This window comes from Culex pipiens, chromosome 1 (genome assembly GCF_016801865.2).
Source record: "Culex pipiens pallens isolate TS chromosome 1, TS_CPP_V2, whole genome shotgun sequence".
NCBI lineage: Eukaryota > Metazoa > Arthropoda > Insecta > Diptera > Culicidae > Culex > Culex pipiens.
The window spans coordinates 101,712,480-101,739,078 of NC_068937.1; the positions used below are offsets into that span (position 1 = coordinate 101,712,480).

General features: G+C 37.3%; 1 protein-coding gene across 2 annotated transcripts in view; it reads left to right on the forward strand.

The window, feature by feature from the left end:
- The window catches only part of LOC120425424 (calcium-activated potassium channel slowpoke), a 104,474-nt gene that overhangs the window by 66,268 nt on the left and 11,607 nt on the right, over nucleotides 1-26,599 (forward strand). Inside the window, exons 12-28 of one of the 2 annotated variants that reach the window (XM_039589949.2) lie at nucleotides 3,443-3,555; nucleotides 5,049-5,204; nucleotides 5,927-6,003; nucleotides 6,643-6,678; nucleotides 9,706-9,780; nucleotides 12,337-12,387; nucleotides 13,854-13,877; nucleotides 17,182-17,259; nucleotides 20,722-20,754; nucleotides 21,165-21,306; nucleotides 23,256-23,321; nucleotides 23,838-24,012; nucleotides 24,083-24,307; nucleotides 24,376-24,655; nucleotides 24,716-24,852; nucleotides 24,920-25,062; nucleotides 25,130-25,349. In XM_039589949.2, the coding sequence (XP_039445883.1) occupies nucleotides 3,443-3,555; nucleotides 5,049-5,204; nucleotides 5,927-6,003; nucleotides 6,643-6,678; nucleotides 9,706-9,780; nucleotides 12,337-12,387; nucleotides 13,854-13,877; nucleotides 17,182-17,259; nucleotides 20,722-20,754; nucleotides 21,165-21,306; nucleotides 23,256-23,321; nucleotides 23,838-24,012; nucleotides 24,083-24,307; nucleotides 24,376-24,655; nucleotides 24,716-24,852; nucleotides 24,920-25,062; nucleotides 25,130-25,349 (2,031 nt within the window). The remainder of the gene's footprint in view (nucleotides 1-3,442; nucleotides 3,556-5,048; nucleotides 5,205-5,926; nucleotides 6,004-6,642; nucleotides 6,679-9,705; nucleotides 9,781-12,336; nucleotides 12,388-13,853; nucleotides 13,878-17,181; nucleotides 17,260-20,721; nucleotides 20,755-21,164; nucleotides 21,307-23,255; nucleotides 23,322-23,837; nucleotides 24,013-24,082; nucleotides 24,308-24,375; nucleotides 24,656-24,715; nucleotides 24,853-24,919; nucleotides 25,063-25,129; nucleotides 25,350-26,599) is intronic. The other variant, XM_039589951.2, reaches the window with a different exon arrangement.

Genomic DNA, 26,599 nt, shown 5'->3' on the forward strand with positions numbered 1-26,599 from the left:
CTTACTTTTACATACAAACAAATGTATACATGTATCTGTGCCAACCTATTCTATTGTTTACTCGATGTGCCACTCCTGTCCACTATCTCTCTCTGTCGCTCTCTCAAAGCAACCGTTCTCAACTGCACTCAAACTACAGAAAAGAGAACAAACGCACAGCCTGAAGCCCCTGAAAAAAGGTTGTGCCAAAGAATATGTGTGTGCGTGTGCGCGCGCGAATGTGCGAGGTGCTGCTATTGTTTGTGCTATCGATGTGAGTGTGTGCGCGCGTTCGTGTATTTCGTCGTAGCAAGGTAAAAGTGTAAGCAAACAAACAAAACAAACGACGTAATCAAACATAAAGCGCTTTGCTGTATAACAAGGAGAATTGGTTTGCTTCAATCATTGTCCTCTGGCTTGTATCTCGTTATTACATGGCACACACATACCAACACTCATTATGCACACGCTATTGTTCATTACTTCATGCACCTTCACATATAAGAAAGCAATTGGAAAGTGTTTTTTTTTTACTTTGTTCATTTATTCTGATTTTGTGATACCAAATCATTCAGTCAAAATAAAATTGAGTGTCCAATCACACTTCGTGATTTCTTAGCTCAATTAACTGGAAATAGAGGGTGACGAGCGGGAATTCCCGGGGAATTGGCAATTTTTGAGCCAAAAAAGTTTTCTTTCCTTAGCCTTAATTAATTTTAACATTATTGTCGTTCTTTTCATTACCAATCAAGCCTGAAAAAATACCCATTTCTTTATTTCACTTATTTCACCAAAAGTTGGATTCCCAAAATACGTTTTGCCTTCCTCACCTTACTGAGGAAAGGCTTTAATATCACTTGAAAAAAGGAACTGCTTTATTAGACCTCCTAGACCCACCTTCACGTATACATATCGACTCAGGACGAAAATCTGAGCAAATGTCAGTGTGATGTTGATCAAAAATTTGTCACTCGTTTATCTCGGCATTGAACCGATATTGTCCGTTTTGGACTCATTTGATCCGTCTTAAGTGCTTTAAGTCGCAATTGAAAATTATAAAGTTTAGTTCTCTGTAGTTGGAATCTTCTTTAAGTTGATCTTTAATTTTTTTGATATGGTAGTTTGAAGTTGGGAGGAATTGGTTTGAACAATTTGAATTTAAAAAAAAAACTAGTTAAATCAAAAATCCCACAAATTCGGAAAATTTTTGTGATAATTTGGCAAAAGCATGTCAAATGCATCTTTTCTGCCGACCCTGCTATTTTTAGCTCCTTTATTTGGACATTCTGTTGCTATTTCACTAGTGGAAGTAATACTTTTTAAACAAAAACTGCATTTCAAGACAATTTTATCCAGAGCAGCAAAACACTGCCTCCAAATTGCCTGTTCCATGATTGTGGGATGTTATTGTGTCTCCCACAATTGTGGAACACTTGAATTTAACTGATATTTTCACAAAAAAGTCCTTCTTTTATCATCGTTGATTGGAAGGCACGCCGACGGTTTAGTTCGTTTATGTTATTGTTTTAATTTCATTACAATCGGTTACGTGGTGTCCTATTTTCTTTTCGTTTATATTTGTTGATCGTAATAATTTATTACAACTGGAAGCTTTAGTATTAACTCATCAAACTATCGATTTTATGAAGAGTAAAACGTCTTTTATTTACTATCTTTGAGGTTTGCTCGCGTTATCTAAATTGTACAAACAGTAAAAATATACTGATAAGTCCAGCCCATAGCACTATTGCTCGGTTGGCACGCGTTCGATTAAAAAAACTTTCTAAATAATCAATTATTTATCTTTCCGCAGCCGGCTGCCTACGATTTAAAATTTTAAACCGATAACAAGATGGCAAGGTTCCAACCTTGTCTTGCAGACATCTGGAGGAAAATTGGAACTGCAATCTATGGGAATACATTTTTAGAGCTTAAAATTTGGAAATCGTTTTTTCTAAAATTTGTTGTCTTTTCTAACCAAAAACAATTTTTTTTCAATAAAATAAAAATATGGGTAAAACGCCTGTTTTAATTTGCTTCGTGTTTTCCAAATCACCTCAGTTGACGGTAGTAAACAAACATTTCAAAACTAATAATTGTGATAATTTTATCAGATCAGGCGGACAAAATTCCATCAGAAATAGTTAAGTAATTAAGAAATGTTGGAATATAAACCTAACTAAAACCCACAATAGCAAAAACATTAAACAACGGGAAAAATAAAAAATTTCGAAAAAAGAATTTGGGCAGTAGAGGGTTAAACTAAATTTTTAAAACTATCTTCAAATATCGTATTATCATGTAACCGACACGGTTAAAATTAAACAATGAGTCTGACATAATTTGATAAATTACGCAAAATTTTCTTCACAAGATGTACTAAGTAGAAAAAATGAAAAACTGTCAGTTCTCCTGTATACCAAACACAGATATCATTCAATTCACAGAAAAGAATTGAGGAAGTTCAAGTACTTCACGAACCAGCAGTGTTGCCAAACATCAGCAAAACACATCACACAACCAAGCTTTCATCTCCGTTGCTTTTTGTATTGCTTGTGCGCGCCCTTATCTCAATATCCGAGTTTTTTATTGCTTTTACCGTTGTGCAGAGGTGTTGTTTTGGTATGCTTTGGATATTTCCTCGATCGATACGGTTGCGTGCGTGCGTTCCTGAAGGTGTGTGTGTGCGTGTTATAGTGTGCTTATCTGTGTAGGAAAGTCATTGTTCCTGGTTTCTGAATTTTATTTGGAAAGAAAAATGCAACATTCTCTTACTTTGATGACCAAATGTGTATGTATCGGTTTTAGATTGCGCTTTGAATGCATATGTATTACGTATTTCTTTTTGCAAAGTTGACGGATCACCCGATTTTTCCTTTCCTTCTTGTTGTCGTATCTATAACTTGTTTACACGTGCGCAATAGATGGCAGATGTGCGATATTTACGTGCGGAAGTTGCATCACTGAATGTGGCAGTGGACGGGATCGAACAAAATGATACATTTGACGCAAGTGAAAGTTCACGAGAATTTTGAGAGGATTTTTTTGGGAAAGTTGGGTAGTTAGAATTATAGTGGATATATTTTTTAATACTGTCATCCAGGATAAACAGGTATGAAGTCATGGTCGAGTTTGTATAAGAGGATACAACAATGGATACGTTAGTGATAGGAGAGAGCAGTGCGTAGTAGCGTTATGATTTGATTAAAACCATTTTTTCCAAACTAGCTTTTGCATTTACTGTTTTTTTTTTTCGTTTTAACAAAATGGCAAACGATCAAGTCATCAAATTACCTTCTGCATTGACGGAGTGTGGTATCATATGGATTACGAGTAACCAGTGTGCCCAGTTCATCAGCATTCTTAATAAGTCGGTGTTGTTTTGTTATGATTTTGTTTTGTGTTTACGCTTTTGTCGCTAGTTTTATGTTAAATCACCGATTCTTTTTTACGCCTTTTGCAGTCGCCAGATACGCAGGCCTGGCAAAATGATTACCTACAGGGTACCGGATGTGAGATGTATACCGAAACCCTGTCACCTTCTTTTACCGGCATGACTTTTCCACAAGCCAGCGAGTAAGATTCCCCTTTATACCAACTACTACATTAAGTACTCTTAACATATAAGCCATAAGCTACTGTGTGTCCCAGAATCCTCCGTTGTTCCCCGTGCCCCCCCGCCAGTTCTAAACTACTAATCAAACACAACTTAACTTAAACAAATGCCGTATTTTTTGTGAAGTTTTTAATCTACTAGCATAACCTCACGACTAGTGTTTGTTTTTTCAAACTTTTTTGAATGATAAATATAATCTCTTTTTGGATGCTCTTTTTGACGTAGAGTAGAGCTTGCTTCCGAACCATTTCGGAGAATCATTCGATTTTGGATTAAGTCGACATATTTTTAACCCGTATATACTCATAGAATAGAAGTTCATCGCCAAACTTTACACCGCTGCCATCGCCGCTGACAAATATTTAGTTTCTTTTTTGTACTAGTTGAATAATGTTCCATATATGCAACGTTATTCAAGTTCTACTACCTTACCATAGCCTAGCTAGCTCTCGACCTTTCGGCAGATCATACCAACGTAACAACGTTTTGCGTTGTCCAACAAACCGTACAATCAATGTATCAAGATTCATTCCATCTAACCGCACTGCGCCATCTCGTACACCGAGGCAAATGGCCTGGTCATACAAACAAACAAAAATATTGCTTGCAAACGTCCTTTTCGCTACTTGCCTCAACCGCTGCTTACGTCACTTTTAGTTTCGCTGTAAATATTGTGGGTTTAGCCTCTTTTCAAAAAGATTCGCGTCTGTTCTATGCATGCGTCTCGCAGTCCGAGCGAACAGAAAGGGCGCAGATCCTTCCTCGTACTACACAGGAGTGCGATGCCGTTTCAGCACCTTAAGCACTCATCACTTTTTCATCACTTCTGCCGTACTTGAAATCTGCACGATTTTTAACAACATAAATTGCAATCGCTGGTAGAACTTGGAGCGTTTGCTCACACTTTCTCTCTTTTGGTCGTGTAATGGTAGAGCGTGTAGTGCAACTTGTAGAAGCGTGTGTAGGACACAGGTATAGAGCTAGAGCAATAGACGAGCTTTCACAATACTTCTCAATACTTCTTAGAGGCAGGTAGATCAACTAACCTAAACCTACTAACCACCACACGGAATGAGCTCGCGTGTACAGCAATGCTTCCACTGATTCGACGACACCTTGCCAAAACAAGGATTTGTACACACTCACTAGGCAAATAAAGAACCAAATTTTTTAAACAAACCAATATCACCATAGTGAAGCACTACTGTACCAATAGAATAAATGGCTAAATTCGTTTCCCACTTCTCTAACAGTACACTAATTCACCTTTACCTCCCCCCCCCCCCCCCCTAAAAAAATCCGATCCCAATTCCTCGAACAAAAATCACGATTGGTCAAACGCCGAAATCACTAATCACTGTGTTCTCTCTGCATCCCTGGCGAAATCCGTGATCTTCTACCCCAACTCCCGCCGTGTCCCACCTCTTCATTCCGTATCCGAACCCGGGGCCAGGTTGTGCTTCACCAAGCTGAAACTGCTGCTGCTGGCGATCGAGATCAAGGGCGAGGAGGGCGCGGACAGCAAAATCTCCATCAATCCACGTGGTGCTAAGATACTCGCCAACACGCAGGGCTTCTTTATCGCGCAGAGCGCGGACGAGGTGAAACGGTAAGTTCCAGTCCTGTGTCGTCGCTCTCGTCGTAAGACCCGAAGCCAGCGACAGTGAGCAAAAGAGTGGCGATTGTTTCTCTCGATTTCATTTTAAAGTTCTATCAGTTAGTATTCATCATCGACAAAGATATTTGAATCCTGACACAAAGCGCCTGCCATGATTGTCATTCCGAAGCGACTGACAGTGAACGAACACGAAGTTGAGACGAACAAAACCGAGTTCTGCACTCAAGAGCCGCTCGAACCGAAGGCACATGCTATATCTTTCTTTCTCTCTCAACATCGCTTTCTTGCTCGGGCGGTGCTTCGTGGTGACAATAATCTTTTGAGCCCCCCCCCCATCACCAGTCATGAGGAAGGTGATCTGAATTTCGCAAAATGTAAAAAAACTTGAATTGAGCAAATGTATTTCTGGTAAAATTTAAATGACTTTGGCAAGGCAAACGGAGCGCCAGTCACCATTCACTAAAAAATGTAATGGCTCTCAGCTCTGATCACGCATACACACAACAAAACTTTGCACATACGACCGCAGACGGTGACATTAGGAGCGGGAGCAAATAAGGTTGATCTAAGAGAAAAGAGAGTTGTTCTCTTGCTCACTGTTACCTCGTGATGTTTAGATCTATTGGTCATGATTGAATCACAATGTCGAATCATTCCATCTCTGAATATTCTAAATACTCATGTAATGTTTTCGCTTTATTCGCATTTTACAGAGCGTGGTTCTACTGCAAAGCGTGTCACGATGACATCAAAGACGAAACTCTCATCAAAAAGTGCAAGTGCAAAAACTGTAAGTATTTGAGTTTCCATCGACATATTTGCCATTTTACCATCAAAAGACCTGAATCATATTTCACCAAATATATCTATAAATGCGTTTTTACCCAAAACTCTCCCTCGGAAATTTACAACTACAGTTTACACCAACATTGTTGAGCTTGTCAACAGTATACAGACACACCATCCACCAAATGAATACAATTTTGCAGCATTCCCGCACGTGTTGCAGAAACATACGTCCCGAATCAACGATTATGTTCTTCATCTTCGCGCAAATCTTAACGAAGTTCTACAAAAAACTCGTTCATTTCCTCGTTGAGTTCTGCATTCATTTCGCGAGTAGTTTGCTACCGAAATCAACAGAATCCCCCAAACTGCATACGTTTCACTCAAAACAACAAACACACACACAAATTTATTAACCATTTTCTCTCTTGTTTACTGATTTCTTACAACCCAAAACGAATTACGAACGGCGTTTACTGGCAAATACTCACTGACTTCCTGAAAATGTGTCTCATTTTTGGGGTTCGACATACTTCCTACATGAATCACACTTATAAAAAAAACATCAAATAAATGTACCGTTTGTACGAATTTTTGGACATCTTGCAACCCGCGAAACATTCGCGTAATGCAATTTGTACAGTGACTGCACAAGCCAGGACTAAAATAGGTGATCTAGGTAAAGCATTAGTCTCCAGCTCTTTCCTACCTTTTTCGGTTTTTTTTTATTCTCTTCTTCTATAGTACAAGAACTTTCATCTCGTCTGGTTTTAGTTTTACCTTTCCCTCTTTTTTGTTAACAATTTTGTGTTGTCAAACACTAGAGCGTTCAGTATTTTCTCTACATTTTTTTTCGAGTCTAGCTTTTTGAGTTCATTCAGGTTACTTATTTTGATCTTGTGTTCGAATCAGTTGGTTGAACAGATTCTTGATAAGACAATTTTCACTCTCTTCTCTTGAAAGTTTGTTACTATTTACTCTTTCATTCTTTTGTTGGATTGTTTGTAAATATAAAAAAATAGATTTTTTTCTTTCTTCTAAGCGATTTGATATTTCGAGTGCTAAGACTTTGATAGCGATTAGAAGTGTATATTTGATATTTGCTGGAATTTGATTTGTATCTTCTCTTCACTCATTTTGGGAGAACCGGGTTCGCGGTCTACCGATGTGAGAATTGATTGGTCGCACAATTCGTCTCGTTTATGCGTTTGTTCAGCTTTTCCATCTGTTTTAATATAATATTGTATTTTAAACAATTTTTACCCTTTTTCTTATCAGTAGTTTTGAGTACTATTCGCATCCTAGTTGCAGTAGTTTTTGCAAGAAGATAACTTAAAATAATAGAACAGATTTTAAAATAAATGCTTCAATAATATTGCCGAGCATTGCTGAATCTCAGCTTTCCATAGCGAAACTTATCTTTAAAAATGGGACGATTGTACAATTAGAAAACAAATATAAGAAATAAAAAGCTATCAACATCTTCCTCTCATCGGTGACACCCGTCCCGCGTGTCTCTGACTGGTATTGCCAACACTATATAGAACAACTATATGTGAAAGTATTGATCAACTGTGGAAGATACTGTACTATCACTGTGTCAGATCCTGTGTATTTATTATGTTTACGTACACATGCCAAAATCTCCACCACTCTTTCTTGTTTGTCAAATACATCTCATCGTGATTTTTTGTTTTCCGATATCGCCTGAGTGAGATCCACCATCCTGCGGAAACAATCGAGTGAAATTCACGTATTCATGCACCAATCTCCACATCCACGCGCAGACACACACAAACACATCTTGATATTCATTATTGTTTGTTGACCATGTTTGCAGATTTTCTAAGCGTTTCTCACGTAACGTTCGAAAAAAAAATCGTCGCTATCGTGCTATATTGTCGCACATGCAAAATTGTTTGGTGGACGCTATTTTGTGTCGTATTCATAGGTCCAGGAAACTAATTCAAGTCTTCGTTCACAGACGAACTGTGATTTTCTTTACAAACATTTCTTAGTGTGCGTGTAAGCGCCGCAATCGACGTCAAACCATCGGGGTTTGAGTGTAAATCCGTAAACTTCCCTGTATTATTGCCACACGTCGTACAAAAAGTGCCGTTGCGGGTTAAATATGTCAAGCTGGTACTGCGGGATACTTTGCTTGTAAACTCGTCAAAACATATTTTTAATAGTTTCCGAGATCGTGATTCCCTATTATATCTACAGCAAACTTTCCCTTTACTTCAATTTAGATGTAGTTTTCCGCAGTGACATAACAGCCTTAGATGCAAATTGTCATACGTCAATCGCAATCACGCAAATGCAAGGAACGATCATCTGAACAAAACTTATTTTTAATTGGTTTCTCTAACATCAAAATGCGTTTTTCTCGAAACGGTAAAAAGCGACGTGCGGCAAGATAGCACCAAGACGAACTATGTGAAATCAATGACTTTGCAACAGTGATTTAAATTTCCCAAAAATGTGTTTACTTTCATTCGAGATCCACCTCATCAAGCTTCTGATCATTCATGGTTCATTGCCATGGTTCAAACATGGATGTATCATTTACGAATCATCATCCAGTTTTGAACCGTTGTCCACAATTTGGTTTGACAGTGCGAAATTGATCACGAATGAGTGCTTAAGATGTGTTTTGTTTAACTAACTAGCTACGAGTGGTTAGTTAGTATTCATTTCAATAAAAACAATCATTCCCATTAGAGTTCTCAACCATCCAGATGTGTGTGCATTCTAGCGTGTAAAATTTTCACTTGAGTTAGTTTGTTTACATTTTTTCGATTATGTTATAAAAGGTTTCGTTTTCAGTTTCGATGGATCATCCCTTGCGCCTCTTCCATAATCGGATTCTTTGCATGTCACCAGCACGATCTTCTTTTTTATTCTCTCTCTCTACTCTCTTACTTTCACTATCGTCATTCCTGTACAGATAACTAGTCCCTCCATTCATCGTTAGACTCGAGTGAAGAACATAGTAACGCATTGAGTCATTTTCATTCCAAACATTTTAAATTGCTCTATTTAAGCAGTACATGATTTGAGAAGCAAAAGAAGCATAATTTGAGTCAAATAATGATGCTAATTAAACGTTTACGTTTAAGAGATTCCAGTTGATGGTCCTCTGCAAACGTATTGAAAATTTATTTTCAAATTTAATGCAAATAGTTAAAAATTTATGTGATCGGCTAAGCCTAACTGTTCGTAGCAAATGCTTTAAACATTTCTTACACACCTTGTGTGCTAAACAGGTAGACATACATTTTAAGGACTACGCAACGTGAGGTTCAAGCCTCGCAACCGGTTTCGATCAACCATCGCCCTTCATCATCAACCGTCATCACGGCTAGTGCGTGTTACTAGTGTAAGGTACCGAATTAGTCCGGAAGGTCCAGACCCACCTAAAACACCCAGAGGACACACTAAACCCCCCCATACTCCAGTAAACAAATACAGCTCAGACCCCCAGCGTAACTAAACGATCCTCACCAACAAAAAAAGAACACAAACATCCCCCACTTTAATTTTTGGTTTCGCTTTCTGTTGTGTGTTGTTTTTGAGAGAAAAAAAAATGAAACCCAAAGCAAACAAATTGCGGAATTTTTGAGACCTTTTAGTTTTGGCGTATTTTTACTTTACTTTCTTCATTTCTATTCTCTTTTTTCTCAACATATTTGCGACCTTTCAGATGTTGGCATGATTATGATGCAGACAGGAATGGTAAAACAGGGCCTTAACTCCGCCTGTCACACATACATCGACGGTACGATCTTTATTTTTTTTCCTTCTCGATTTTGCATCAATGAAACAAATTAAACCGGATAATTTTCGTTATTATTTTTTTTCTCTAAAATAACCTCTTTTTACTGAAAACAACCGCTAATGTTTACCTTTTGCAAATCGTATTCCAAACAAAATTGTTTAGTTTTTTGGTTTTAATTTCGTTCATACGTTTTTACTTTTTTATTTTCGTTTTTGAATTTTTTGCACTGTCTATTTTGTGTTTCCGAGTTAATGTTTGGTTCGGTTAATTACGCGCAAATACTGTCCATTTTCTCCTATTCTTCGTTGATAAAAGATTACGTTTGTGATATATTATGCTAGAACATGTTCCAAAGACTGTCACCTATATGTTTGTATACGATTTGTTTTTTTTTTACCAAAGGTATAATAAAACATTTTTTGTTCGAAAACAAAAAAAAAACACACACTGCTATCACTGATTAATTGCAAAACTATTTCCTGCTAACAGCTCCTAAACTATTTCTCTGTGTCCATAGTTAACCTCATATCACGATAAGAATAAAACTGTGAATAAGTTTCTTATAGGATTAATACCCTGTTTACTATTTCGTACACTAGAAAGTATACCATTTCAAAACAACAACTTACCTAACTATCACTCTACAATCCAATCTATCTGCTGAAACTTTGATGAAATAAAAATGCTTCATTTCTTGAAAACCCTCTATCCTGCTGCTTTCGCCCTCTTGGCTTGGAATGGAGTAGACCAACCGTTGCACCAATTGTTTCAAGGGAAACACCAAACGATATCACACGTTTTCCTCTATTTTATCCATAATGACACCATTTTTGGAAGACCCCGCCCCACTACATATGTTCGCATGTGTTTGAGAAGTTGCTCAAAGTGTGAATCAAACGTCCTTATTTTGACATGCACAATATTTGCAAGATTTGAAAAATCACAATCGATTATAAGCACAATATTTTCAATATAAATTTTTGATAATAGAGTCAATTAATAATATTTTTTTTCTTATTTGTGTATCCTGCGTATAGTCCAGACTCGTTCATTCAAAGTCCGCACAAAAATTTCTCTTCGGATAATCGAACCACACATTTTTTTTTTTTTGTTTTACTGTTTTGGGTTAATGAGCTAAAATATGACCCCAAAAATGCTCTAAAGTGAGCTTGGAATATGTAATCCAAGATGGTGGCAAATTCGTCTAGTGATCTGATCTGTAGCAGATTCCCAAAAAAGTGTCCAAATGATAAAAAGGAGAAAAAAAAAACTTGTTGATATTCGTCAGTTGCTGATTTGGTTGTGCATATATAAGCCGTTGTCATTTTTTTTAATCACACGAAGCAGACATGTGAACAATTCTGTTATTTGGGATGGTATACTTTCTTATCTGACCTCAAACCAGTTTTAATATTTGATAAAGTTTGTACTGGATTCGACCCTAGACTCAAACTCTTCAAAACAAACTAATATTTATGCTTTGATGTCATTGTTGTTTCTGTTTCTGAAAAGACTAGAAAATAACTGTGATTTTCACTGGATTTTTATTTCCAATTGTCTGTCTGGTTGTGAGTTATCAAAACTACCACATACGTTTTCTTATATTCCTAAATGTTGCTGAAAGCGGTGATTTCTGTGATTTTAACCGTAATGAGAATAATTTTAACCTCAAATAACACAGGAAATGTATAACTATCAATCAGTGTTCTTAATTTGTAGGCTCAGTTATTAAACATAGCAGTTGTATGCGTTTTAAAACAAACTAAATAAACTTCTCAAATTGGTCAAAACTCTAACAGAATCTTTAATAAAACTGTTTTTAAAATTGCATCTGAGTTGAATATTTCATTTCATAACCCACGCTAACTGCTTCATTTACTCGTTATTTGTACACTTTCTTTCCAAAACAATCCCAAAAAATAAATATTGCTTTAGTTTCGATGTTATACGCAGAATTCTGCAGTGCTAATTCATGGCTAATTGTTGTTTTACATTGTAAGTTGAGCTCTAATTTCAATCTGTTCCGCTAGTTGATACCAGCGGACACTTTGGACCTGATCAATCCCAACCACTCACACACTTACACAAAATACACATATATACATTTGTACTCCAAAACAATTAGAATTTATAAAGATAATATTAAGCTAGCGCCAACTTAACAGGATTGTGATTTAAAATGGTAGCTTGAATACAGCTAGGTAATGGAGGACGAACGCCATTTTGTCCCCGAAGGGATGCGCCCCAAAAAGTTGTGTGTATGTTCACCCCCCGCTTGACTTTGGCACGTGGGTTAAATGTGTCGTTTAGCCCCGTAACCACACCTTCTCTTGACAGAACCTCTTGCTCGCCTCATTTCATACAATCATCATCCATAGCTCAATGTTTCTTTTCTTCCTTCTTTTTTTCTTTTCTAACGCTTGAAAACCGAACCCTTCATGAAAATGTCAAATAACGAATTACCTAAAACAAAACAACAAACGTCAAACTTTAACCCAATACGTCATCGACGGCCAACCAACCGAACAAAAATAAAACACGCAAACAATAACACAGTGGCGACGTTTCGCAAGGGGGTCCGCGCAATTCAGATGGTTGGGCGTGCAAGTACGTATCAAAATATCGATTAAGTAATCTTTTTTTTATCATTTCATAACCCCAACGTCCCCAAATGGGCTGAGAAACAGACGAAATGCGGGTTAAAAGATATAACATTAAAAAAAAATAAACCCATAGACATTTTTTCGTCTGTTTGTCTGTGCTAGTGACCCCCGCCCGTCTTCCCTAGATCATCACCCCCCCCCCCCCCCGTTCTTCGTCGTGTATTACCCGTGTTTTTTCCCGTTATATCTGAGCGTAAAATTGTCGGAGTTTCGTCATATTAAAAAAAAAAATCCGTCCCTAGAATAGTGTGTCTGAGAGTGCCATCTGACGAGTATTACTATTGTTGTTGATTGTTGGTTTTACTCGATGTGTTCGACACAGAGCCGTATTCCGTATTCTCGACGTCGTCGTCGTCGTTGTTGTCGTGGGTATGTGTTTGTTTGTGTGTGTACGTGGTTTGAATCTTTTGTTTAGTTAAGTCAGGTTAGGTTTAGTTTAGTTAGGATATTGAGAGTAAAAGGTTTAATGGGGCCATCCTTAAACTAACTCCAACATAGGTACTTTGACATGACTGCATTCAAAAGGTTGCTCCCACAACGCAGCACGCATAGACAAGAAAGAGAGCCGTTAAGAGGAGAGAGAAAAAAGAGAGACCATGTGCCTACGTGTCGGGCGGCTGCTAGACTGTCGAGATCGGTTACGTTTGTTTCAACTTTATGTGCGTTCACTGACGGTCGCTGATTACAGTTATTTTTGTTAGGAACTAGTTTAGTAATGAGGCAATAAATGTCTGATGCTAAAATTCAAATCTTCAAACATCTTTAATGTAAAATGCCCTGAAGCCTTTAATTTCTGAAATTTTTCAAGCTTATTTTTTTGGTACCGTCAGGAGTTTGAAGGCGAAAAAAGTCCAGTTGTTTAGGTATTTATTTTATGAATGTGTGAGTTGGAGTGAGTATTCAATGTTTTTGTTTAAAAATAGTTCATAAATGATCGGTCGTTGTCGTCAGTTTTAAATTAAACCCTCTAACATAACTGTATTGTTTTATCATCCCATCAGTCATGGTTCCCGTCTAGTGCTATCTCTCTCTTTTATTCTGAACCTGTTTAAACTTTAGGAACACTTTATATATCTGTGACTGTAAGCTTTTCCTGTAATAGATGGAATCTTGGTATCCTTTAGTTAGGTCGATAACTGAATCCAGTATTTTTTAGAACTAGATAGTTTGAAAACAAGAGAGAGATCGACAATATTTTCATACAATTCCCATGTTTATTTCATTTATTTTATATTATGTTGTCGTGTGTATTTTTTTACTTTTCCGAAAGTAAATGTGTTCTCTAACAATTCTCTTTACTTTTCATAAAACACATCTAACTGTTTCTTTCCAACATAACAATCGATCCTTCGGGGAAAACTTGTGTCTATTGTTTATTTTATAAATTCGCGTCAAAAATGTCCTAAACAGCCGATGATTTGCTACACACCTCACGTAAGTCAAATTTCTCAAGGAAAAGTAAAATGAATAAACGCAGTCAGCGTAGAATAGACAAAGCGATAGGGTTAAACACAGAAAAAAAATGCAAAACAAAGCGTGCGCCGTCTTAAATCTATATGCATCACACCACCACAAGTGCCACGCCACACCCATCAATCCGAACGAGTTACTAGATTGTGCGCGTGTGTGTGTGTGCCATGTGTGAAACGTCAGCCAAGGAACGATCCGTGCCACAGAAAACACGTCTTTGGGCGCTTATGAGCTCGTGCCGCTGTAAAGTGATTGTTCTAGCTGCGTGTCTTGTCAGCTGCCTCTCTATTGTTTAAATGTGTATCAGTATTCGTCTTTTTGTTTTGAAAATGGTACCCAATTGTGATGCCGGAGCGTACCACCGACAAGAGGCATATGTTTAAGTGTAATCATTTTTTAACATTTGTAAATACGGACATGAATTAAACATTAACAAAACAAACTCTCGTCACAATTGTATTGTTTTCATTCATTATTTCCCGTGATCCATCCGCTGCACACAAATTTAAACCGTTGGATAGTCTACTGTAATCGAATTGACCTTGTTAGCAGGATTCGCGATTAAAAGCTCCGGCTTCCGGCAGATGGCGCAAAGCATCGAAGAATGACGATTCAAATTGGGTACTAAAGCCCTATGTCAATTTTTAAGTACAACGGTAAAAAACACGATTAAAAACCATTTCTGATCACTTTTTTTTCATTTTAATGCAAAAAAATAATAATTACAAGACAATTTTTTTTCGATGGATCAACTATGGTCCCCTTGGAACGAGCTGTCAAGTAGGAACTTTTCATTCAAGAAGGACCGCGAGGTTAATTTTTCAAAAATGATTTAAAAATCCATGTTAAACTCTTTGTGGTTGTACAAAGGGTCATTGTACTTAGAAAAATAAGCTTTATCGCTGTAAACAATAATATCAGCAATCTAAGCTTCATTTTAGGACCCAATTTTCGCTGTACGGCACAATAAATTAACGCAATAAAAAAGATTTTGAAAAAAAAAATTCTGAAAAAAATATTTTTGAAAACACAGTTGTTCCAAAAGATACTTTTAATTTTAACTGTTTTAAAAATTGACCATATCAGTGAAATTATGAATGATTTCACGAAGTGTTATCATTTCACTTAGTTACACCTTCAGCAAACTTTTGCTGAGTCTTTTGTCTATGCAAGGTCCAGCGACATCAGGACTTTTCAGCGCACGTTCTGTGTTCTTATTCGCGTTCAAGAGCAAAACGACATGCGACATTTTTTCAAAATCTTTTTTATTGCATTAATTTATAGAGGGCAAAAAGTTAACACTCGTACTGCTTGGATTTTTTTCTCAAAAATTGTTCTAAGAGCTGTAAATTCAATTTTAAGCTTTCATTCCTATGTCACCACATAGGGAAAATGTCAATCGTCATACTTCGATGGTTCGCGCCATCTGGTGGAATTGTGGAGCTTTTAATCGCGAATTGTGATCATATTTTACAAAGGTTATAAATTCGTTCACAGTAACTTCTGGCTCCTTCACCCTAATCCCATAAATATACTCATTGGAAATGAACATACACAACAACTGTCAAACAACTCTTTGAGCTCGTGTTAGAACTATTTGCACACAAAGTACAACACCACCTACACGCAGTGCTGGGCTATTAAGATGTCAAACAAATAATACACATTTTTAACAGTGCTTTAACCGGTTGTGTAAATATATTAAATGCTTTAAAAAAAAAACAAAAAAAAAACACACCATTGTTGTCAAATAATAAATTTGTTGTTAGTGCTTTTGTTACTTTATAGAGAAATCTATAAAAGCGTGCACTGTTGAATTACCATACAATTTTGTTTATCTGTGGGCAATTATGCCACTATTTTCCTAAAAAGTCTGATTTTATTTCCACTGCTTTCTAAACTATCTGGAAACAAATAATTGCAAGCAGAAAACCTTTAAATCTTGCATTTTTTGCACAAGTTTAGCAAATTTTTGCACATCAACCTTATTGAGTTAGCAAAAAAAAGGTTCAATAGCTTAATGTGCTCGACACACTCCAAATAACAATAAAACGAAAAGTTATCCTTAGGATACACCACCATTAATCTTAATATAAAAGTGTAAATACACGCTGCCGAATGGTAAATCGTTTCATCCGTTAGCTTCAATTGAATAAATAAAAAAAAAAGAAAAATCATATGAGCTTACGTAGAGTAATGTACATTTCAATCAGATTTCATTTCCTCCACGATTCCCTTTGAAATATTTCATATTTTTCGAAAAAAAAACATCCAAAATCATTCGTTTTTCAAAAAAAAAAAAAAATCAATCAATCAAAAATTAATCTTCTACCTCTCTCGAGACTGGCTTATGTGATAGGAATAAATAGTATTACACAAAAATAACCAACTTCGATGCAATTCCGTAGTGTTGTTGTTAGATTTGGTACGCAAACATAGGACCACCCTACGATTTTCTAGATGACGCTTAGCTCTAGCATGAACTTTTTGTTTTACCCTTTTTTCGATTTATTTCGACCAAAAACAACTCCCCAACTTTGCAATAATCGCCAAATTATGACAGAGAAAATCTTAAACATGGCATTCGTTTTCGCTTCGCCCGTCAGCAGATATCGAATATACCTTTTAGTTTTTGCATTTATGCATTAAAAAAATCTCTTTCGTTGGTGCAATGCTTAAAAAAAAGATTTCAAATTTGTTTTTTTTTACCGTGCATTTTAAGGTGTACTCTTATCTTCATTTTTTGGACGCGATTGGTGGGTGATAAGGTTGGGTCTTATTGAAGTTTCTGACCTTATCGGAATCATTCTCGCCCAAATTTGGACACCTTACCGTTGACAGGACGAAAAAAAACCAACGTTTTTGTTTGCAATTTTGTGAATTAACGCAGTTTTGAGCGTAATGATTTTTGTTTCACGAATGCTTAAAAAGCCAACTAAGATTCGCTTCTTGTGCTAGATATTTCTATTTGCTTAAATTTTGTTACTGTTTCACTTTTGTTCGTTACCAACTGCTTACAATAGTGATACTGATTTTTAAAACTTTTCTAAAAACTTTCTCGTTTTTTTGTTTTCTTTTTTCACTTTTTTCTTGGTTGTTTTCATTCTCTATTTTTCAAAATTTTTATGATCCTTAAACTTAGTGTTACTTGAACTTTGTTTCCGTACTAGCTTTTTTCTTCGATATTTTCTTCTTATTTTTCAAATAATTGCCTACGGGCAAACCAAGCGGTGCATTTTTTCTAGAACAAGTGTTGTGAATTTTGCAGATGACGGTCATCATCCTGCTCCCACGTTCACCCCGCCGGAACTTCCGAAGCGGGTGCACGTTCGTGGCATTTCATCGGGTAAAGACACCTTTCCACTTCCTTCTTCTTTTTTTTCTCTATTGCCTCGTAAACAAATAAACATTCCAAACTGGCTGCGCCTTTATTTTGTTTTCCCTACCGATATTGTGTACCTCACGCTTTTCGAAAGATTTTTTTGTTTCCTGTCACGAATCACAAGTCCCCCAGTCGGAACGGGTTGTCGTTTCGACACACTTTTAATAGTGTACACAAAATGAAATGTTGTTAATTATGTGGCTGCAAAAATGTGCAAAATAGATTATGCATTTTCATTTAATTTAATTTTTATTTTTTCCTAGTGTCGGTCCCTTTACTTCCGGCAATTCTGTGGCGTGAATAAAAATGAGTGTTTGCGTTGCTGTGAAATGAAAACATTTTCTGTTCTGTCTTGTTATTTAAGTTCAGTTTTTGTTTCGTATATTCACTCTACTTTGCGTCACGCTTTTTTTCACAACCTTTCTCTTGGTAGTTTTCATAGCATTTTTCCATATTTGTTACAGAACGGCAGTTTTTTTTTTCATACTTTTCAACCTTAAATCGAAAAATTATCATGAAATAGAATTCAATAAATATGAAAAAAATTCTAGGTAATGAAAAGTACTCAAATTTGAATAATTTTAAAATCATTTACCCTGGTTTACATTTTCAACGGCTTAAAATTAAAATTTGGTGACATTTGGTTAAAAACTGACTGAAATCAGCAGTTTAACATCTTATCCCTACGTTGACCAAATCGGCTAATGTTTGGGATGCCACGGGATATATTTTGAGTATCTTCATTTAAAATTTTCGGCCAGTTTGATCCATCTAATTTCAAACAGACAAGTCGTCTGTAAAAAAAACTTGTCTTAATTGTCTGTAGCTTCCTTAAATCATGAAATATCAAAACATGAAAATATAGGAAGACTAATCTGCCGCTGGTCGGCAGATGGACTCACAATCCAAAGGTCTGCAGTTGGAATTCCGGAATGAATGGGAGATAATCTAAACTAACACAAACGCAGTCAGTCCGATGAAAGCATGCTGGAAAGTCTTGTGATTTGATTAGCGCCAAGCACTTTTCTTGTCATGATTGATAATTGCAGTACATCCGAGAACACCCGAAAATGGCCAGCCCTACTGCGCTGTGTTTACCGCAAAGAGGATTCTGAGAACGGATCACATTTCACAGAATCTACAGGGGAGGAAGGATGTGTGGACTTACCGTACCAAACGCTCCGAATCCCGGAATACATTGGAGATAAAGTGAAAAAAGAGGTTTGGTTTGCCTCATCGCTTTCAAGCCTTTCGGACTACTAGTTTCGAGCAAGAATTTTGGAATAGAGAATGCTGTAGAGCAAAAAAAATGATTTTTTGGAACTTGTTTAGTCATATTTATTAGACTGACTGTTAGACTTTGCGCAATTCATTTTAATATTGTATGGGAAAACCCACTTTTTTGTATTTTTATATTTCTCATGTTTTTTTTTTAGCTAAATATTATTTCCCAAAGTAAGTACGTAGCTGTCTTGCACCTGTCAAAAAATACAGCAGCTTAAAAACTGGTCTAAAGAATGTTATTTTAAATCAAAAATCGCGTCATAGACAAGTTTGAGCACGCCGTGTCTTTTGACAGGAGCAAAACACCATCATACATTCTTCGGGAAAGTTGAAGAGAATTTTCTCATTTTTAACGCAATTGTGGTGGTTTAAAAAAACATTAGCGGAAAATAAAAATTAAAAAATCAAAATGTGAATGAAAGATTTTTCCACACAATTCTCAAACAGAAATGAATTGCAATGTTGAACCACCCTGATATTGATGTACTTTTTGAATCCAGGTCTCATTTGAAAAAAAAAAATGTCCGGATCCATCTTGTGGCACATCGTTGGATTGGTATTTAAGAGACCTTTCAAAGACACCACAAAAATCATATAACTTCCCAATATAAAGAGCGAAGCTTTGGTAACCACCCAAAAGCAAAGTTATAGTGATCAAAAATATTGTTACAAATCTGGAAAGGAATGTTAGTCAACTGCGCGGTCTGATTTATCCACAAAGGCAAAAAAATGGTCATGTTTATTTTTTAATTTTAAAATTGCTCTCGTAATTTGAGGACTATCGTACTTTATAGGGAAACAGAATCTAAAGCCATCGTGCCTCTAACACCTAAACTCCCAAGCTCGAGAAAAAGGGGGAATTTGTATGTAAATTCCCCCTTTTTCTCGACCTTGGGAGTCTAGGTGCTAATGTTGACGTTTGATTACAGCTCAAAAAAGTATTTTGAACTGTAATCGATTAATAAATAGCTCAACAGCAAGTGAGCAAGCAGAGTTTCTATCAAAAGTTTGACAAAATAAGTTGTTCAAGTAGTGAAAATCAACAAATTGGGTGGAGTAAGGGGCGAGCTCTTAATATGTCATACATATGAGAATTCCACCTTCTTAATTGTATTAAAATAAATTAAAATGTTTACCAAAATTCCACATCCTCTAGGTGAAGCCTAACCTAAAGGGTGACCTTTAAATTCTGCTGCGTATCATCTAACAATAAATCCACACATTTTCTTCTGCACATCAAACGCATCAACACATCATTCTCACATTGTAACACATCTCACTATAGGAAGACTGGGATTCAGTCCCAAAACTTGCTTTTCTGTCCGAGCAAGCAAATCCCAATGTTCAAAATTTCCCAGAAAATGGAAGAAATAGTAAAATTTAATTCATTTCAGTTCAATATTGTTGTTTAAGTTTGACCCCGCCGCTTATTTAACACAAACTTGCACCTTTTTATGAACTCACGAATTTTTCCTCGAATTTTCTGTTTGGTTGGGCCAAAATGCAACAGAAGCGTTACTAACAATCCCACCCACTCTAGAAGGGGTGTGTTAGTTTTCCAACCGCAAAAGTGTGTTCTTTCTCTCTCTGTTTGTCACGGTGCATTTCAGTGTGTAGTAGTAGTGTGTGATCCTTACGTGGAGTAGTAGCTGAGTTGATTTTGTCACTCTCACGACATTTTTGCGTGTGTTTTTTTTTTTAGTTTATAACCAGAACCGAATCATTTCAAGCGAATTTATGTGCTTTCAATTGTCATCAGTTTTGCTGCCAGTTTTTGTTTTGTTTGCGTTTTGTTATGATATTTGTCCTTTGAGTTATGGCTTACGGTATTGTTTTTTGCTTACAAAAGTCTATTTTAACATTTTTGAAGCTGCCCAAACCCCCCTAACTTTGCTGTGTGTGTGCGACACCCTTTCTTGACAAAGCCGTTATCAAGAATGAACACTAATTGATGAACTGTTTTTTCTTCTTTTTGCTCTTTTTGTCTGTTACAATGCCAACCGTAAACGAAATACAAAACAAAATGAACCATATAATTACTACGAATATGGTGCTATAAATAAACAAACAAACAAACAAAAAAATCGGCATAAAAAACAAAACAAACCAAATTCGATTCGCAATCCATTTCATCACACGCAGGCGATATTACCAGGGATCGCGAGGATATCAATTGTGAGTGCCATCGATTGTATTATTCTTCTGTCCACAACAGTGCTACTGTTTTCGTCCTTTCTTCTTTCCTCTATGATCTAAGTCTCAGAATTTAATAATTTGCGCTTTGTACCAGTTATCGTTTACCGTGTAAAATTATCCGTATAATTTGCCAGGCGTCTCCGTTAAGCTGCTTTGTACCATACAAATAGTGTACTGGCTGTGTTTCAGACACACAAACAACACCATAAACAAAATTTCGTTACTCAGTGTGTCTCTTCTGTATACAAACAAACCAAAAAGCCTATCATCATGTCCCGTTACGTGGCGTTACGATCTGTTGTCGGTGTCCACGCAGTGCCAACTACGACGTGTACTAACTTTTTTGTCTATTGTTTTCTCCCTCGCCCTCGAAATGCTGCCGTCAACAGTAATCAATCGCAACCGAAGAAGTAACATACCGTCGCCAAGTCCCAATCAGATGCTTAATTCTACTAAACAAGTTAACAAAGTGAAACCTAATGTAAATAGACAACCACCGGATAATATAGTATCGCCATCGACGTACAACCGGTAAGTGTTTGAATGCTGTGCGTTTACACATTGTTGTGGGGGGTAGGGGGTCACACGATTTTGAAGAATATATTAGGGTCACGAAAAATATATTTCTAAAAGGCTACACAGTATAAAATTTGGAAAATTTGAAAGGTTTCAAATTTGAAGATTTTTATGATGTAATATTACCTCAATTAAGACTGAAAAAGTGGCATTACAACGAAAAATTGGTAAATTTAATTTTTAGATGGAAATATACCCATTTTGTCTGACATAAAAGAAGTACTCATTCCCAGATGTAATATTACCATGATTTTTTTTAAGTGTACACGCTCATAGCGTGAAAATGTTACTATGCCTTAAGTTGATTTGCAAACACATAGTGCATTCTGTTATGAATTGCAGTGCATTCTCACTTTCAAACCAATTTCTGAACTCTGTAAATTCTTTTTGTTAGAGAACTGTCAGAAACAGAAAGTCGAATATTAAAATTTTACCAAACCAGGCATGATTCTTAAATTTTCAACAGAACAAATTACAAGATAATAGTTGAAACATGAAAACATTGAAATCATTTTTAATTACATCAATTACATGTAATTACATCAATTGCAATCACATCATAAAAAAAGTTCTAATCTGTTCAAAATTTATTGAAAATATTTTGTTAAATACCCTAAACCGGGAAGACATTACAATATTAGGAATACAATTTATGTGCTTTAAAACAAAGTTACGTTGAAATTTGTTGTTTAAAAATCAGGGTGAAAATTAAGCAAATCACGTGAAATTGATCATTAGTAAGGTTTATTTGTTTCATTGGACAGGTAAACGTTTGTATAACTAAGTTTAATAATTTTTAATAAAATTTATATAAATTTGAGTTTAATTCAATTGAATTTAAGTCAAAAAAAGTTCAACGAAAGATCAAAATTTATCTGAAATTGTTTTTTTTTTTTCATAAAAATATCAATTTTGGTTGCCATCAAACCAATTTTGTAGCATGATTCATTAATTTTCCAAATTTGCATGGAAAATTGATTTACTGAAAAGCCTATACATTTGAAGATATTTTTGATTCCTGTTTCAATAACACCAATTTGTAACCCAGAATTATGTTTAGCTGTAGTTGGTATGAAATTGTTCAAAGAATCCAATAATGAAGTCTGTTTTCCGATTCGAACTCATTTTCATTGAGACAAACATGACACTTATTAAGTTATCATAATTATAGTTAACAACTTTTGAAACTTTTCAAAACTTGTTGAAAATTGCTCATAGTTTTTTTATATTGCCAAAATAAAATCTTAAACCTATCAATGCCAACCCGGCTATCAATGTTACCCCGGTTTACGGTCTCATTTCTTGTTGCCACCCAAACCAAAAATTTTACATGTTTTTTTTTTTTGTAATTATGATCATCATTTTTGAAAACTTTTAAACTTTGTTTAAAACTAATTCTTAAAGTATTTTATAGTAAGTATGGCATCTAACCATTCCGTTCGAATGGCATTTTTTTGATTTTGCAAAAATATCGTGTCACCCAGTCGATCAATGTCATCCAGGCCATCAATGTCACCCTGGTTTCCGGTAATTGGACAATGTATGAATTCATAGTTACCCCGAATCATTATTTTGAATCAAAATGTTATTGACTTTGAAAACACTGAAGATTTGGCAACCCTGTCATGATGTATCGCCACTTAAGTTGGATTTGTGGAACTTTACAGGTCGTTTGTTGCAAGCATGAATGGAAATGGCTTTGACATTGTGAATATCTGGGTTACTACTATAAAAAGTGTGAAGGACTTGAAAACGATATGTTATGTTAAATGATTTCCAATATGTAGGGCATAGCGACATACGATTATTTCAATACACGTGAACAAGAATCTATAAATTAAGCTGATCTAGAAAAGATAGTAGAAAATCACACCATTTTCTCCTCCCTACCACTATTCTTGCAGGCCTTTGGATGGTGAACCGAGCCCTTATGCGGGCTATCAGCTAGCATACGAAGTGAAGAAGCTCATGTACGAACCAAATCAAACATTTGTTTTGCTTTCTTCTTTTTATCTGTAGAATGTTCTTAAATCCCCAAAACCGTGTAGTTAATCCTTTCCGTTCGACTTCCCCGTAAAAAAAAAAACAAACGTGCTTCTTCCGTTGATTTTTGAATGCGTTCTCTCGCGAGAGCTGAACATGCGATTTAATTTTTTGGCAAAGTTTCACCTTGAGTAGAGTTTCTTTCATCATCCTGCATCCTTTTAGGAGCCCATTCGAAGATTTTGAGTTGCGCATTTAGTGTGTGTCTCGGTGTACCTTTCCCAGAATCTGTCATGGAATGATTTTATTTGTTTTTTGAATTTTGAGTTCTCGCTACGAATTGTTTTTCCCACCCAAAGTCGTACGCTAGTGTATATTTGATTACTTTTTTTTCCCCTGGTTGAGCTTAAGTTCGGCATGGTAGTGCGACTTGCGAGTGCTTGTGTAGCACGCTCTGGGAGAAACGGTGCCTTGATTAAGAATACGAACAATCTTTCGCACAGGCCAACGAGTCGGGGCGGCGGGTCCGGCGCGCAGAACCAGAACGGGGTCACGCTGCAGGCCGGCATCGCTGACGACCAGTCCAAGGATTTCGACTTTGAGAAGACGGAGATGAAGTACGACTCGACCGGGATGTTCCACTGGAGTCCAGCGAAGTGCTTAGAAGAATGTATACTGGTGAGTATTCGGCGGGATAGCTCCATGTAGTGATTATGTAATAATCCGGATACCTTCCGCTCGCCAAAAGGACCGAAACCAGGCGGCCATGACGGTACTGAACGGGCACGTCGTTGTGTGTCTGTTCGCCGATCCGGACTCGCCGCTGATAGGATTAAGAAACCTCGTGATGCCACTACGTGCTTCAAACTTTCACTACCATGAGCTGAAACACGTCGTGATCGTGGGTTCCGTTGAGTACATTCGACGCGAGTGGAAGATGCTGCAGAATCTGCCGAAGATATCCGTACTGAATGTAAGTGGCATCAGGTTTGAAGTCGGTATCAAAGCAGTTGCTGAACCTGTTTGTTCTTTTCCCCACAGGGATCTCCGCTGAGTAGAGCCGATCTACGGGCGGTCAACGTAAACCTTTGTGATATGTGTTGTATTCTATCGGCAAAAGTTCCTAGCAACGACGATCCGACGTTAGCCGATAAGGAAGCCATCCTAGCCTCACTCAACATTAAAGCAATGACGTTCGACGACACGATAGGAGTGCTGAGCCAGCGGGGCTCCGAGCAGGACAACCTGACGCCGGTGGGCAGCCCCATCGTGCTGCAGCGGCGCGGGTCCGTCTACGGGGCCAACGTGCCGATGATCACGGGTAAGGATTCCCCAAAATGGTCATCCCTTGAAACAATCCCAACACCATTTAATCCCACAGAGTTGGTAAACGACAGCAACGTGCAGTTTCTGGACCAGGACGACGACGACGATCCGGACACGGAGCTGTACCTGACGCAACCGTTCGCCTGCGGTACCGCGTTCGCCGTGAGTGTGCTAGATTCCCTCATGTCAACGGTAAGTGCCTCGTCAGCTCACTCGACCCCAGCCTAACGCAAACTCACCACTCCCATTCCGTTTGCAGACATACTTCAATCAAAACGCCTTAACACTGATACGATCGCTCATCACGGGCGGTGCGACGCCAGAGCTGGAGCTGATACTGGCGGAAGGTGCTGGCCTCCGCGGGGGCTACAGCACGCCCGAGAGTCTTAGCAATCGGGATAGGTAAACACGGTCCTAAACATTCACCAAACATTACGGAATGATCTAACCTTTATTTTCCATCGAACAGATGCCGGGTCGGGCAGATTTCCCTGTACGACGGACCGCTGGCGCAGTTTGGCGAGGCCGGCAAGTACGGCGATCTGTTTGTGGCCGCGCTCAAATCGTACGGCATGCTGTGCATCGGGCTGTACCGGTTCCGCGACACGAGCTCGAGCTGTGACGCGAGCAGCAAGCGGTACGTCATCACGAACCCGCCGGACGACTTCTCGCTGCTGCCGACGGATCAGGTAAGGGTTAACAACAACCACAATCCCATAATTTTAGAGTATTATTTTTTCACATATTTTGGAAAAAAATGTTCGAGAAAACGTTACATAACAACAAGATTGTAGGGAAAATCTACGCTTTCTCAGCCCAGTTCTATTATTGGCTTATCAGAAGTTTGACCATGAATGACAGCTTCCATAATGTGTTTTTGACTATTTCAAAGCAATAAATATCTCAAATAAAAGTAAGCAAGCAACTATCTATTGTTGACAGGGAAAGAACAATCGCAAAAAAATCTTTTTCGCTTACGCACTCGCTTCACCCGCGAAGGAGAAGCGAAACACGCAAAAGAAAATCGTTAGTCGAAGAAAATCCATCAGCAGAAGATTTTTTTTTCGTTTTGTTTATTTACAAAAAGTGACAGGTCATATTTCAACGTGTGACTTGCAAGTGTAGTAGTGGGATCGGCGTTTCGCCGAAGAATCCAGACGATGATTTTTTTTTAGTTTCCTTTTACCGATCTTTAGTGCGCGAGAGAGCAGAGCCAAATTCCTTTCCGATTTTTCTCTTGATGAGCGTCGGAAGATTTTAGTTCGATGAAGCTTTTTCCATCGCTGAAAAGGGAGCAGTGTTGGAATTCGAGTGAGAAGAAGGAAAGCTTTTCTCACTCGCGAGCGAGGGAGAGAACTCGCGGCGAGAACTCGAGAGGTATGATTTTTTCTCGCGAGAGTGCAAGAATGCCAACAATGAGTGGTAGCGAAAGCAAGCCAAAGAGAGTGACAAAAAGCTCCAATAAATTGATTCCTCTCCATTCTGCTGTTCCTAACGCTATTTCTTGACTGCTATTCTTTGGAGAAGCGTACTGGCCTTGAACTATGATTTCTAGGGCGCTACAGAGCTGATCTGATCTCGCTAGTCGAAGCGACTGACAGCTGTCAAAAGCACGAAAACACGTGCTCTGATATCGTCAAAAAATTGCGTTTAAATTTTATTATTCATTTGACTACTGATTTTGAAGTTTATTTTTTTTTTAATTCGAATACGTTTTAATTAGCGGATATTTTAAACAGCAAAATTCGAATTAGCGAATTCGCTATGTACTTCACAGACATCCTTGTCACAATTTAAAAGTTTAAAAGCAAACTGACTTACCGAGAAACGTTGATGAGTATTATTACCTGTGAATAAACAAAAAATACTTCATCAAAGATGTAAAAAAAAAAACGTGACGTCATTTGACAGCTCGCGTGCACTGTTTACATGGTCTTCG